This window comes from Amblyraja radiata, chromosome 15, assembly GCF_010909765.2.
Source record: "Amblyraja radiata isolate CabotCenter1 chromosome 15, sAmbRad1.1.pri, whole genome shotgun sequence".
In the NCBI taxonomy this organism is placed as follows: domain Eukaryota; kingdom Metazoa; phylum Chordata; class Chondrichthyes; order Rajiformes; family Rajidae; genus Amblyraja; species Amblyraja radiata.
This window is the reverse complement of record NC_045970.1, coordinates 11,140,652-11,155,496: the sequence shown is the minus strand read 5'-3', so window position 1 is coordinate 11,155,496 and position 14,845 is coordinate 11,140,652. Positions and strand designations below refer to the sequence as shown.

The following is a 14,845-nucleotide window of genomic DNA, read 5'->3' as shown; positions in this document are numbered from 1 at the left end:
TATCCCGTTCCTGCCTTCTCCCCATATCCCTTGACTCCGCTATCCTTAAGAGCTCTATCTAACTCTCTCTTGAAAACATCCAGAGAATTGGCCTCTACTGCCTTCTGAGGCAGAGAATTCCACAGATGCACAACCCTTGGTGTGAACATTTTTTTCCTCATCAAAGTGAATTGATCCAACAAAGTGAATTGATCCAAGATAAAGATATAAAGGCCTGTCCCACTTACGCGACCTTGGCTCGCAAATTACGCGACCTCGTGGTCGCTTGAGGCGTACGGGCACCGTATGGCCGTGCGGGGCCGGTCCCACTTAGAAGCGCGGAGTTGTTCGGGGCTGGTCCCGACATCGCGCAGGGCTCCGAAATTCTTGCAGTGGCCGAAATCTTTGCGCGCCAACGGCCTGTCGGACAGGCAGGCGCATTGCGGTCATATATGCAGCATCTTGATGTCGTACGCAGCGTCTTGACAGCGTATGCAGTGTCTTGATGGCGTAAGCCTAGCGCGTGACATTGCGCGATGACGTTACCGCTTGGCGTGGCGTTACGTGATGACGTCACCGCCTAACGCCGTGCAAAGCCCAAATTCAGTTGGCCCCCTTCCTGACCAGCTGGTTGATAAGCATGACGCAAATGACGTCACGCGCGAACTTAGCGCGTACTTCGCGTGAACTCCACTTACGTTTGGTCGCGCCAAACGCACGCAATCACTTGCAAGTGGGACAGGCCCTTTACACTTTCTCCATATCCACTCTGTCAAGACCCCTCAGAATCTTATATGTTTCAGTTGGTTTGTCACTCACTTTTATAAATTCCACTGGAAAAAACCCCAGTTTATTCAACCTTTCTTCATAAAACCCACTCACTTCTGTAATAGTCTAGTAATGGGCCTGTCCCACTGAGGCGACTTTTTAGGCGCCTGCAGGAGACTATGCAGTCGTCACATGTTCGCGGGTGGTTGCCGGGGAGTCGCCTTCAGGGTCGTGAGGAGTTCCCGCTTTCTGGGAACTAGTCGCGGCCTCATTATATCCACCGCAAATTTTTCAACATGTTGGAAAATTAGCGGCGACTAGAATGAAGCCACCGTGAAGAGTAGCGAGAATTCTCGTGCCGTATGTGGGTTGCCAGGAGGTTGAAGGTCCTCGGAGGTTCTTGTAGGTTGTAGTCGGTGCTGACCGGTGAATTTCATTGGCTCATTGGGAAAAAAAATGTAAGCAGTAGTTTTCAGAACCAAGGATAACCGACCGGTAATGTTAATGTCCGCCGAGCTTCACAGCTGTGTACCTCTGGCTTCTTAAAAGTTGTCTGGCTTCTTAAAAGCGGTCTCCACACATTCTCCCTCCTTCTCCCCCCTTCTCCCCCTTCTCCCCCCTATTTTAAAGGACTTACCGTACACTAGCCGTCTTAATTACAGCGCCAACCTTCCTGTTCATCGCGGTGTGTGTCTGTATCACCTTGCCTTCGCACAGTGTGAATTTCACTTAGACAGCGCTCCCCCCGCTTACCCTGTCCCCCGCCTGCATAATGGGCTGGTGAAGGAAGCGATGTGTTTGTGTGTGTTCCACTCTTGACAGTCGCCGGCAGTCGCCCGAAAAATAGCCTAAGTGTCCTTGACACGCAAATTACGCGACCTCGTCGTCGCGTTGAGGTGCATGGGCATCGTATGGCCGCGCGGGGCCGGTCCAACTTAGAAGTGCGGAGGGGTATGTAGTTGTGCGCGACATCGCGCGGGGCTCCGAAATTTTTGTAGTGAACGAAATCTCCGCGCGCCAACGGCCTGTCGCGGAACTGACGGCCAAAGTGAGACAGGCCCAAGACCCTGGCGTGACGCAACGTCTCACCTCCAACAGCAGCAGAAGCAGGCAAACGATCGCCAAACTCGGCTGAGTAACTCAGCGGGACTGGCAGCATCTCTGGTGAGAAGCAATGGGTGACGTTTTGGGTCAAGACCCTCCTTTTCAAACTGAAGAAGAGTCTCGACACGAAACGTCACCCATTGCTTCTCTCCAGAGATGCTGCCGGTCCCGCTGAGTTACTCCAGCTTTGTGTCCATCTTCAAATGACGTCACGCACTCCAAACGGCTGTGCGTACGTATGTAATCGCGATCGACTTTCGCGGGATCATCGCGGTTCAACGCGACCACGAGGTCGAGTAATTTGCGTGCCAGGGACACTTAAGTGGGACAGGCTCTTAAGTAATCTCTGAACTGCTTTCAATGCACTTACATTGTCCCTTAAATAAGCAGAAATGAACAGCACTGGTCACAAAAACAGAGCAAAGGAGGATATGTCAATCTAAAGGCATCTTTGAGTCAAGGAATGGAAGCATTGCTGGTTACAGGATTGAAAAAAAGTCCATATTCTGATGCCTGGTGAGAGAATTTAGTAATGTTGGAGCAAACAAGAGACACACAAGGAGAAAATTTAAAGAGAATGTGTGTAATAATGTGTGTCTATCATTTAAAGTGGTTGTCATAATGCTTGGTTACTGTTGCTCAGGCAATTTTAGATTGAGAACTCTTATTCAAGGAAAGAAGTAATAAGATAAATTAAACCTCAGTAGTTGCCTTCAGAATCAGGCAATGATTCAAACAAAGCAAACAGTGCAACATAACTTCAGGACAGTAAGATTATAAGTGGTGTATGGTAATTGCAGAGCTCAAGGAAAAGCAGTGGGTAAATTCACTATAAAAGCTCAAGAGGGAAGGAAAAGAGGAGATGCATGGTTTAGCAATTTAAGTCATGAATGGGGAATTGGGATGGAAGAGAACAAAGAAACAGAGAATGCTGAAAGGCAACCAGATCAGACTCTGACCACTGAGTTCATGGTATGCAGCTCTGGGCCAAAACTTATTTGTTTTACTTATTAATTGGAATATTAGATATTTGTGAAAAGATTAATGTAAAATGTGGACAGCATTGAGTTTATTCAGAATTATAGAGGTAATTATGCTCATACAACCACTATAGTGAAGATTGAATGTATTTAGAAAATAGAACATGGAACAGTACAGCGCAGGTAAGGCACTAAGGTTCGCAATATCCGTGCTGAACTTGATGCAAAGTTAAACTAGTCTCTGTCTGCATGTACAACTTCTAATGCTCCAGAGAAAACAACCACAGTTTGTGTAACACCTCATTAGAACTAACACCCTCTAATACAGCAGCACTTTGTGCATGTCTTCTTCACCCATTCCAAAGCCTCCACATCCGTCCTTTATTGGACGGCAGTAACAACACGCAATACTCCAAATACAGCCTAAACAAAGATTTAAGAGTCAAGAGAGTTTTATTGTCATGTGCCACAATTAAATTCTTGCTTGCTGCAGCACAACAGAATATGTAAACATAATACAGACAGGAGATAAAAGTTCAATGTGTCTATATACCATAGACCATATATATAAAGTTGCAATGTGACTTCCTGACTCTATGCTCAATGCCTCGACCAATGAAGGCAAGCAGACCATACGCCTTCCATACCATTCTATTTACTTGTGTTTGCCACTTTCACAGAGTTGTAGACTTGTATGCAAAGATCCCTCTGTACGTCAATGCTGTTAAGGCTCCTGCCATTAACTTGCATATTGTCTGCAACTCCACCGATTTTGTGTCCTTTGCAAACTATCTACTATCTACATTTACCTCCAAGTCATTATATATATATATATATATATATATATATATATGTCTTTATACTTATAAAACTCTGATCTTGGATGTGTGTGTATTTATTTGTGTATTTGTTCGTTCGTCTGTGATTCACATCTCCTCGAAAACACAATCCACTAACGGTGAAATTGTTACATATTCCGATAGAGATTTACGCCATGATGTCAAAAATCACCTCATCTGAAAATTTGGTGCATTATTTCCCAAGTTATGAAAATGTTCAAAATTTTCAATTAACGTACACAAACGAGATGGCCTCGCTGATGACGTCACAATGGCTCTGCTCCTCGCGGCCTGCTGCCCAATGTTCCACGCACAGCGAGTGACGTCACCACCCTCTCCCTACCTCCTCCCTCCCCCCTCACCCTCTCCCCCCTCACCCCCTCCCTCCCATCCCTCGTTCTTCAAAACACGCAAAAAGAACGAGCAAGTGGGCTTTGTACTGCAGCTTCCGAGTGCATCCCAAGGGCTTTTGACAGCTTCACAGGGCATTCCGATGGCTTCTGTGAGTTTCTGAGCGCTTCCGAGGTTGACGCACTATGCACGCTCGCGCCTCGGCTCGTGTTTCCCGAGAACTCCCAAGATACCTCCCCCCCCCTCCCCTCTCTCGAGTGCCTTTCACTAATGACGTCACAATGAGCGTGCTAGCATTTCGAGAACATTCCTCAAATCCTTCAACAACGGTCATTCTCACTTTGTTTCCACATCTCTAAAGATAAGACAAGTCCGCCCTCACTCCCTCAACAGGACAGAAAAGAAAACAAGCAACAGAAGAACAAAACACAACGCAGAAGACAACAGAGAGAAGGAGAAAGGGAAGGCGAGAAAAGAAAAAGAGAAATAAGAAAGCAAGAGAACAGAGAAAGGACAGAGAGAAAAAAGGAAAAAGAAAAAGAAACAGAGAAGCGAAAAAGGAGGAGGAGAAAAAAAGAGGAGAGAAAAAGAGAAAAAGAGGGAAAAGAAGAGGAGAGAAGAAAGAGAAAAGAAAAAAGAAAAGAGAAAAAAGCAAAAGAAGGAACACGAGAAGGAAAACAAAAAAAGAGGAGGACATAAGACAAGACCGAAACCGCACGAAACATACCCCTCCTCTCACCCACTCATCTCTCCACCCTCTCCCCTCCCCCTCTGGCCCCCTCCCCGTTCTCTCCCTCCCCCGTTCTCCCCCTCCCTCCACCCTCCCCCTATCTCGTCCCCCTCCCCCCTCTCCCTCCTCCCTCCACTCCATCCCCCCCTTCCCCCTCCACCCCCCTCTCCATCTCCCTCCCCCTCCTCCTCAACCTCTCTCCCCCCCTCTCTCCCCCACTCTGCCCCCCCTCACCCCTTCTCCCCCCCTCTACCCTCTCCCTCCCCCCTCCCCCCCCATTCCCCCATCCCCCTGTGGAGAAAGGAACTGCAGATGCTGCTTATGGATGGAGGGAGGGAGTGACTGAGCGTAGGGGAAAGGAGAGGGAGTGAGAGGTGAGGGAGGTATTGGGGAGGGGAGGAGAAGAGAGGAAAGAAGAGGGAGGGTGAAGTGGAGGGGGAGGAAGTGCTGAGGGATGAGGGGAAATGAGCCGTGTCTGCGCAGTTGGGGGCTATGCATGAGTGGTGCAATGTTGCATTGGGGGGGTGGGTTACATTGGGGAAACGGGCGAGTGGTGGAATGTTGCATTGGGGCACGGGTTGCGTTGGGGGACCAGGCAGACCAGGGTGGGTGAGGGGGGGGGGTGGGGGAGGAGGGGTGAGAGAGATGGGAGGAGAGAGAGGGGGAGAGATGGAGGGGAAGGGAAGGGGGAGAAGGGAAGGGGGGAGAGGTTGGAAGGGTGGGGGGAAGGGCGGGGAGGGTGAGGAGGGGATGGGGTGGAGGGAAGGGGGTAGGGGAGGTGGGAATGGGATTTAGAGCATGGAGGGTGGGGGAGGGCAGGGGGATGGGGGAAAGGAAGGGGAAGAGAGAGAGGGAGAGGGAGAGAGAGGGGGAGAGAGAGAGAAAGAGGTGGGGGAGAGATAGATGGGGAGAGAGAGAGGTGGGGGAGAGAGAGAGAGGGGGAGAGACAGAGAGAGCGAAATGCAACCGTGCGTCACACGTTCACAATGTTCTGGAAATGAAGCCTCATGCATGAAAGCTGTCGGCAGCTGTCAGCATCCCACCCCCCCCCACACACGCACACACACTGTGGGTCCGTTCTAAGCTGTCAATGGAGACAGCAAATGTATTTATTTTAAACTGTCAGGGGGCAGTTGGGCCAGGTGCAAAGGCATTGTAAGATCAGCGGGTGAGGCCAGGCAGCCAAGCTAGGGGAGCAGGGTGACTCATGCAGCAGTTTGATTTTAGTGGGACCACGTGAAGGTTCCAATCACCCACACCTGTCCCATTGTGATGTCATATATGTAAATGAGATACATTGTGATTGGACATCTGTGAGGCGACACTGTGACTCATGCAGCATTTTGAAATTTACTCCCTCTCCCCTTACACTCCCCCCCGTCCCCCTCCACACACAGCAGGTCCGATTTAAGCTGAAGACAGCAAATTTATTTTTTAAAAACTGTCTTTGAAATTAAAAGTTAATGTTAAGAATTTGTGATGTTAAGTGACAAATAATTAAATTCATTTCAATGAAAACCAATGCAATCTACAACCTGGCAGGCTGGGGGGGCCAGGAAGCAGTTGGGCCAGGTGCAAAGGCATTGTGAGGTCAGTGGGCGGGGCTGGGTGGGGCCAACTGCCAAGCCGGGGGGGGGGGGGGGGGGGGGGGGGGGGGGGGGGGGGCGGGCAGGGGGGGGCGGGGCCTGGTGGCAGTTGGGCCAGGTGCAAAGGCATTGTGAGGTCAGCAGCTGGGCAACCTTAATTTTTTTTTTTAAATGTCAGTTTGGTGCTAAATTTTAGTAAATATCTCTGGAAATAATCAACCAAATTGATAGAGGAGTGGATTTTTGAAATCATAAGGAAATTTTCTACCAGAAGATGTAAACATTTCACTGTTATTGTAATGTCAGCAGCTGGGCAGTGGTCAGATTAAAACAAAAGGTCAGATTGGTCTACAATTTTAATTAAAAAGTCAGGAAAATAATGTACCAACGGTACAGAGGAGTGGATTTCAAAACTCGTAAGGAAAATCTCTATTGAAATATGTAAAAATGTTCCCGTTTCTGCATCTGGTTTTCGAGGCGATACGTTTCACATCAAAATCGCACACACACACACACACACACAGAGGGGCGCAGTCGTCTTTCTTACAGTTTGGCTTTCTTCCCAACCAATTGTTCAAGCGCTTTTGATTGCAACATGCGCCTTAATTTAGTTCAACAAAGAAACTGACAAGTTACTAAAGAAGTGGGGGAGGGGAGAGATGGAGAGAGAGTGGAGGGGGAGAGAGAGGAGGGGGAGAGAGAGTAGGGGAAGAAGAGAGAAGGGGGAGAAAGAGAGAGAAGGGGGAGAAAGAGAGAGAAAGGAGAGAGGAAGGGGGGGAGAGAGAGAAGGGGGAGGGAGAGAAGGGGGGAGAGAGAGAAGGGGGGAGTGGGGGAAAGGCATGGGTGTGGAAGGGAGGGAGGGAGGGGGAGAGATCTCCCACCCATGTCCCATTGTGATATCTGTGAGATGGCACTGTGACTCATGCAGCAGTTTGATTTTAGTGGGACCAAGTGAAGGTTCCAATCTCCCACACCTGTCCCATTGTGATGGCATATGTAAATGAGATCCATTGTGATTGGACATCTGTCGGTGGCACTGTGACTCATGCAGCAGTTTGATTTTTTTAAATTTTGAAGTTTTGTGAACAATTTTATTCAAAATCTGGGGAAATAATTGACGAAATCTAAAGATGAGTGGATTTCTGAACTCATGTCAAATCTCTACCGAAATTGTAAAAATCTCCGCTTTTTTGCATCCGGTTTTCGAGGAGATACGTTTCACATGCAAAATCATACACACACACACACACACACACACACACACACACACACACACACACACACACACACACACACACACACACACACACACACACACACACACACACTTTTAAAAGATACTAGGCCATGAGGGGTAGGGGAGGGGGGAGAGAAGGGTGGGGGAAGGGGAGGGAGGGGAAGGAGGAGGGAGAGGGGGAAGGGGAGAGAGTGGGAAGAGTGTGGAGGGAGGGGAGAGTGGTAGGGGGAGGGGAAAGAGTGGGGAGGGAGGGGAGAGTGGTAGGGGGAGAGAGGGGGAAGAGTGGTGAGGGAGGGGGAGGGTAAGAGTTGGGAAGAGGGGGAGAGGGGTAGGAGGCGTGGTGGAAGAGGCAGAGATGGGTAGGGGGAAGAGGTGGGGAGAGAGGGGTGGGGGTTTTGGTGGGAGGAGAGGAGGGAGAGCGGTGAGGAGAGAGGGAGAGGGGAGAAAGGGGGGAAAGGGAGGAGGGGAGAGGGGTGGGGGAGGGTGGGTGGAGGGGGAAAGAGTGTGGGGGAGGGGGAGAGAGGAGAAAGGGAGGGGAGGATGGAGGGGAAGGAGGGGAGAGGGGGAAGAGTGTGGAGGGAAGGGGAGAGTGGAGAGAGGGGGAAGAGTGGGGAGGGAGAGGGTAGGGAGGGGGGAGAGAGAGGGGTGGGTGAGGGAGGTGGGGAGGGGTGGGGGTGGGGGGAGATAATGGAAGAATGGGGAGGGAGGGGGAGAGGTGTAGGGGGGAGTGGTGGAAGTGGGAGAGAGGGAGGGGAGGAGGGGAGGGAGGAGTGGTGGAAGAGGGAGAGAGGGGTAGGGGAAGGTGGTGGGGGGAGAGAGGGAGGGAGGGGGAGAGAGGGTGGGGGATGGATGGAGAGGGGTGTGGGAAGTGGGGAGAGAAGTGGAAGAGCGGGGATGGAGGGGGAGAGGGGTAGGGGGAGTGGTGTAAGAGGGACAGAGGGGTAGGGGGAAGGGGCGGGGGGAGTGAGGGAAGCGGTATGGGGAGAGAGGGAAGGGGGATGGGGGAGATAGGGATGGGGTTAGGAGGAGGAGGAGAGGGCGAGGGGTGAGGAGAGGGAGATGGAGAGGGGGAGGAGAGAGGGGTGAGGGAGGGGAGGTGTGGGGGAGGGGGAGAGAGGTGTGGGGGAGGGGAGGAGGGAGATGGGGTAAGGGAGATGGGGGAAGCGTGTGGAGGGAGGGGGAAGAGTGGGGAGGGGGAAGGGGGTGGGAGGAGAGAGGGTAGGGGTGGGGAGAGGGAAGGGGGTGGGGGGAGAGGGCAGGGGGTGGGGGAGATAGGAAGGGGTGGGAGAGGAGGGGGAAGAGAGGGGTGAGGAGAGGGAGATGGAGAGGGGAGGGGAGAGGGATGGGGAGGGGAGGAGAGGGATGGGGAGGGGGAGAGAGGTGTGGGGGAGGGGGAGGGAGGGGAGGAGGGGGATGGGGCAGGGGAGGGAGGAGAAGAGTGTGGAGGCAGGGGGAGACGGGTGGGGGAGAGAGGGGAACGAGTGGGGAGGGAAAGTGGAAGGGGGAGGGGTAGGGACATTCCATCTATTCCCCATTCCCTATCACCCCCAATCCTCTTTCTCTATTCCCACACACGTGATCACGCGCTTCGACACAGGCTGCGGGGGTGGGGGGGCTGGGGTTGGGGCTGGGGCGCAGGCATATGTAAATGAGATCTATTCCGATTGGATATCTGTGAGGGATGGCATTGTGACATCACACGATGGAACATTCACCAACATTCTATGGGCGAGAGCTGTTTTTTTTTTTAACATATTGAAATTTTGTGGGGAGCGGGAAGGATTTTATTAAAAATGTGTACATAAACACGATGAAATTTAATGAGGAGTGGATTTGAGAATGTAAAAGTGAAATCTCTGCCGAAATGGAAAAAATCTCGGAGTTTCAGCGTGTGGTCTTGGCGGACCAAGGAATCAAAGGCCAAAAACAAAATATCTGAAAATGGAATCTGACATACACCCACACACACACACACACACACACACACACACACACACACACAGACACACACACACACACGCACACACACACACACACACACACACACACACACACACACACACACACACACACACACACACACACACACACACACACACACATTTTTAATATATAGATAGATATGATGATATGATATGATATCGCAAACAGAGATCCCAGCACAGGTCCTTGTGGAACACGACAGGTGACTGCCAGCCAGAATCATCACCATCTTTTGTCTCCTGAGTCATAGGCACTTATGAATCCAAACAGTTAAGTCACCATGGATCCCAAGCATTTTTATCTTTTCGATCAGCCCACAATGACTCACTTTTCATGAAATGCAAGTGGACAATATCTACTGCCCTTCTCTCATCAATAACCTCGAGTGTAAAAACTCCTTCAAATTAGTTAGTCATGCTGTGGGCAAAGCCATACGGACCATTGCTAATTATCCCATTCTCTTCTAAATGCGAGTAAATCCTTTCCCGAAGAATTCTTTACAACAGTTTGCCGATCACTGTCACGAAGTTCACTGGCTTATAATTTCCTGAATTATCTCTACTTCCCATTCTAAACAAAGAAACAACATGGACTACTCTCCACTCTACCAGGACTCACCTGTGGCAAGAGAAGATACAACGATTAGAAACAATAAACTACCGTTGCTGGTTTTCCAAAAAAAGACGCAGAGTGCTGGAGTAACAACAGATGCAAAGATTTTTGTGAAGGCCCGTGCAATCTCTTCTGGTTTTCCCTCTCAATATCTAGGGACAGATCCCATCAGGCCATGGGGATTTATCCACCATAATGTCATTCATGAGACCAACCAACACCACTGCCCCCTTGATCGCAAATGACCCAAGCATGTTAACATACCCCACATACCTCTCATTATCCTCCATGACTTTCTCCTTGTTGAATTCAGGTGCAAAATGCTTGTTTAATATTTCAGTTTAATATTCTTTTCTCTTGTTTGATCCTACTTTATTTCTAGTTTCCCTTTTTGTTTTTAGTGTACATATAAAAGCTTTGCAAATTTCTTAAATGCGACTTGCCAATGATTTTTCATGGCCCGTTTGGTCATTCAAAATCTCTGCTTGAGTTCTTTCCTGCTCACTTTATGTTCCTCAAAGCCCCTGTCTGATTTCATCTTCCTAAACTTTATATATGGTTCAATTTTCATTTTGACCAAATTTACAATCTCTCTGCTTATCCAAGGTTGCCTTAAGCTTGCCATCCTTTTCTCCACTTTACTGGAAAATGCTGACCTTGAACTCGGATCAGGAACCCCGTGTATCAGATGTGAATTTACCCAATAACAGTTAGTCCTAATTTTCTCCATCTAACTCCTGCGTAATGTTGTAATCTGCCTTACCCCAATTTAGTACTTTCCCTAAAGGTTCAGATTTATCTTTATTCATAACTATCGTAAAACTTATGGAACTGTGATCGCTATTCTCAAAATGCTCTTCCACTCAAATACCAGGGACTTGGCCAGATTCATTATCTAATACAAAATACAGTGTGGTCCCTCTCGAATTAGGCTATTCACATATGTTTCAAGAATCCCTCCTGGATACACTCAACAATTCTGCCCCGTCTAAGCCTTTCGCACTGAGGAACTCTAAGTAAATTTTAGTTTAGTTTAATTTAGAGATACAGTGCGGAAACAGGCTCTTCGGCCCACTGAGTCCTCACCGACCAACGATCCTCGCACATTAACACTATCCTACACTAGGGACTTTTAAAAAACATTTATACCAAGCCAATTAACCTACAAACCTGTACGTCTTTGCTGTGGAGGAAACCAAAGTTCTCGGAAAGAACTCACACAGGTCACGGGGAGAACGTACAAACTCCGTACAGACAGCACCCGTCGTCAGGATTGAACACACGTCTCTGTGCTGTAAATGCTGTAAAGGGACTGTCCCACGTGTGACCTAATTGGTGAGTTTAGAAGAATTTAGCAGAGTTTGAAAAAATGACATGTTGAAGACCTCCTTCGATTGTGTAGAAGACTTCCTTCAACCTCCTTCGACAATGTTGAAGACCAGCTTTGACTAGCTACGACTAGCTACGACTAACTTCGGGAAAGTTGGACACCGAATAGTGGAGAGTGAAGACGACCTCCTTTGATCTCCTTCGACCTCCCTTCGACTATGATGAAGACTACCTACGACTACCCTCGATTACCTACGAATAACATAACCACCTACTACGACCATGATCAGCCATGATTGAATGGCGGTGCTGGCTCGAAGGGCCAAATGGCCTGCTCCTGCACCTATTGTCTATTGACCTATTAAACCTACGAGTAAAAAAAGTAGCTAATTTTTCCATGGCAACATTTTTTTACTCTCGGACATTTTTTAACATATTGGAAAAAACGCCGCACCAAGCTGAGGCCTCAAGTACGCGGAGACCACTCTCGAGCATGAAGGTGATTTACGAAGACCTCCTACGATCTCGTGCCGACCTTGCTGCGAGTTTGAATCGAGGGCAAGCTCACCAGAACTCGCAGATTAGGTCGCCCAAGTGGGACAGGCCTTTAAAGCAGCAACTCTACCACTGTGCCACCATGCTGCTCAAAATTGTGGAAGTAATGTTATTCACTATGATATATATATATATCTGTTCCTCTTTCTCCAGTTGACTATTAAGAGTCTTGCAGTATAATCCCATTAGTGTGATTGAACCTTTTTTATTTTTTAATATTACCCATATTGCCTCAGTGCATGCTATTCCCTGTATGTTTTCTCTGATTACTACCATGATATTCTCCCTGATTAGTAAAGCAATTATTTTATCCCCATCTCTATCATGTTTGAAACATTGGAACCCTTCAATGTCCCTCTCGCAACCCAGTCTCCATAATGGCAGCAACATCAGAGTTCCATGCACTAATCCAGGCTCTATGTTCATCCACTTTACCCGTATACTTCAAGTATTAAAATAAACACTCTTCATTTGCGACCTACATGAAGAGATGGTTACTAGATTCACCAGTGCCTGAAGTGGACACTTCAGAAATGTTAAGTACAACTCGTAGTAAAGAGTTTTGCAAATGTGGAAACTACGATACTAAATAACTTAATAATTTCACATATGTCTCTTTAAATAAATGAGGCAAATGTATAATTCCAAATATGTATCATTATAGCATTTGATGATATACATGTTTGCATGGATACATTTTTAAATAGAATGCAGGAAGCAATGTATAAATGTGTAGGAGTATATTTCACGATGCACCATGTGGTATCTTGATATGTTGTTCCAAATGCCACAGAGTAGAAATAAGCTGGATCAACTTCCCTTCTTATATTCGAGCTCATCAAGCTGTGATCGCTAGTTTCACCTTAAAGTTCTTTATACTTTCACCCTAATGCCATTTCAAAGAATCCCCCTCCCCCAATTCCCACCTTCCCATGCAGCTTTTAAGGCTGACAAATGGAAGCAACAGACACAAAAGGTTGGAATAATTCAGTGGGTCAGGTAGCATCTCTGGAGAAAATAAATAGGTGACGTTTCTGGTCGCGCCCCTTCTTCAGACTAAGAGTCAGGGAAACGGGGATTGAGAGATATTGATGGTACTTTGGAGAAATAAATGGAAGATATGTAAAAAGCAACAATAATCAAGGAAATGTAGGGCACACAATAGGTCATTGTTGGCTGTGGGATAGGTGACAGTGACTAAACAGACAGAGGAACTCACCAGGACAACGATGAAACTAGTACGATGACTAGGGTAGGGGAGGGAGTTACTTGAAGTTAGAGATATCAAATATCATACAGTTGGGCTGTAAGCTGCCCAAGCGAAATATGAGATGCTGTTCCTCCAATTTACATTTGGCCTCACTCTGACAAAGGAGGAGGCCCAGGCCAGAAAGGTCAATGTGGGAATGGGAAGGGGAGTTAAAGTGTTTGGCAACTGGGAGATAGTAAACAACATCTTGTCAAACTCCAGAACTATTTTCCAAACTGCACTGAAACAGAGTCATATTTGCATTACACTATCTTACCCAAAGTTTGTAAGTGAAATTATTGAACGTTTCAAGATTCAAGAGATTCAAGAGAGTTTATTGTCATATATCCCAGATAGGACAATGACATTCTTGCTTTGCTTTAGCACAACAGAATATAGAAGGGATGAATACAGAACAGATCAGTGTGTCCATATACCAATATATACCAACATGAATAAATAAAACAGATAAAGTGCAAATCAACAGATAATGGGCTATTAATGTTCAGAGTTTTGTTTGAGTTGAGTTCAATAGCCTGATGGCTGTGGGGAAGTAGCTACTCCTGAACCTGGACGTTGCAATCTTCAGGCTCTTGTACCTTCTACCTGAAGGTAGCGGGGAGATGAGCGTGTGGCCAGGATGATGTGGGTCCTTGATGATGCTGCCAGCCTTTTTGAGGCAGCGACTGCGATAGATCCCCTCGATGGTAGGGAGGTCAGAGCCGATGAAGGACTGGGCAGTGTTTACTACTTTTTGTAGTCTTTTCACTCCTGGGCGCTCAAGTTGCCGAACCAAGCCACGATGTGACCGGTCAGCATGCTCTCTACTGTGCACCTGTAGAAGTTAGAGAGAGTCCTCCTTGACAAACCGACTCTCCATAATCTTCTCAGGAAGTAGAGGCGCTGATGTGCTTTCTTTATAATAGCATCAGTGTTCTCGGACCAGCAGAGATCTTCAGAGATGTGCACGCCCAGGAATTTGAAGCTCTTGACCCTTTCCACCATCGACCCATTTATATAAACGGTCCTTTATATAATTGCTGTCCAAGTGTTAATAACATAAACTTTTTCTCATACATGTTATTTGTTTTTGCAGATGGCCTCGAACACTGGCAGGTATCACAGCCTACTATGCTTGCATTCGGTATCCATTTGCATCGGTACCTTATTATGGAGACCACCAACAGGGGAAAGCATGGCGTAAATGTGACAGGACTGGACAATGGACAGAAGGGAATTACACTGAGTGTGCTTATGCAAATGAAATTACAAGAGTGCTTCACAGGTTCAGCCAGGTAAGAACTTATCTCCATAGCCAAGTATTGGACCGCACTGAATACAATATTCAGAAAATGGTCTTTATTGGATTAGGTGACACAGCACATTTAGAAAACTTGAGCTCCCTATTATGACCATCCGTATCTTTACATGGCTTTTGACAAGGTCTTACATGTCATGCCAGACCCTCCTTGGAAGAGAAGATGGGCTGGCCCTGGAGATGGTCCAGAGGGGGTTTACAAGAATGATCCCAGGAATGAGTGCG

The 14,845-nt window shown here is 47.8% G+C and overlaps 1 protein-coding gene across 2 annotated transcripts in view; it reads left to right on the top strand.

Moving 5' to 3' along the window:
- The window catches only part of adgra1 (adhesion G protein-coupled receptor A1), a 659,066-nt gene that overhangs the window by 352,105 nt on the left and 292,116 nt on the right, over positions 1-14,845 (top strand). For both annotated transcript variants that reach the window (XM_033033639.1, XM_033033638.1), the window contains one exon: positions 14,399-14,597. In XM_033033639.1, coding sequence (XP_032889530.1) covers positions 14,399-14,597 — 199 coding nt within the window. The remainder of the gene's footprint in view (positions 1-14,398; positions 14,598-14,845) is intronic.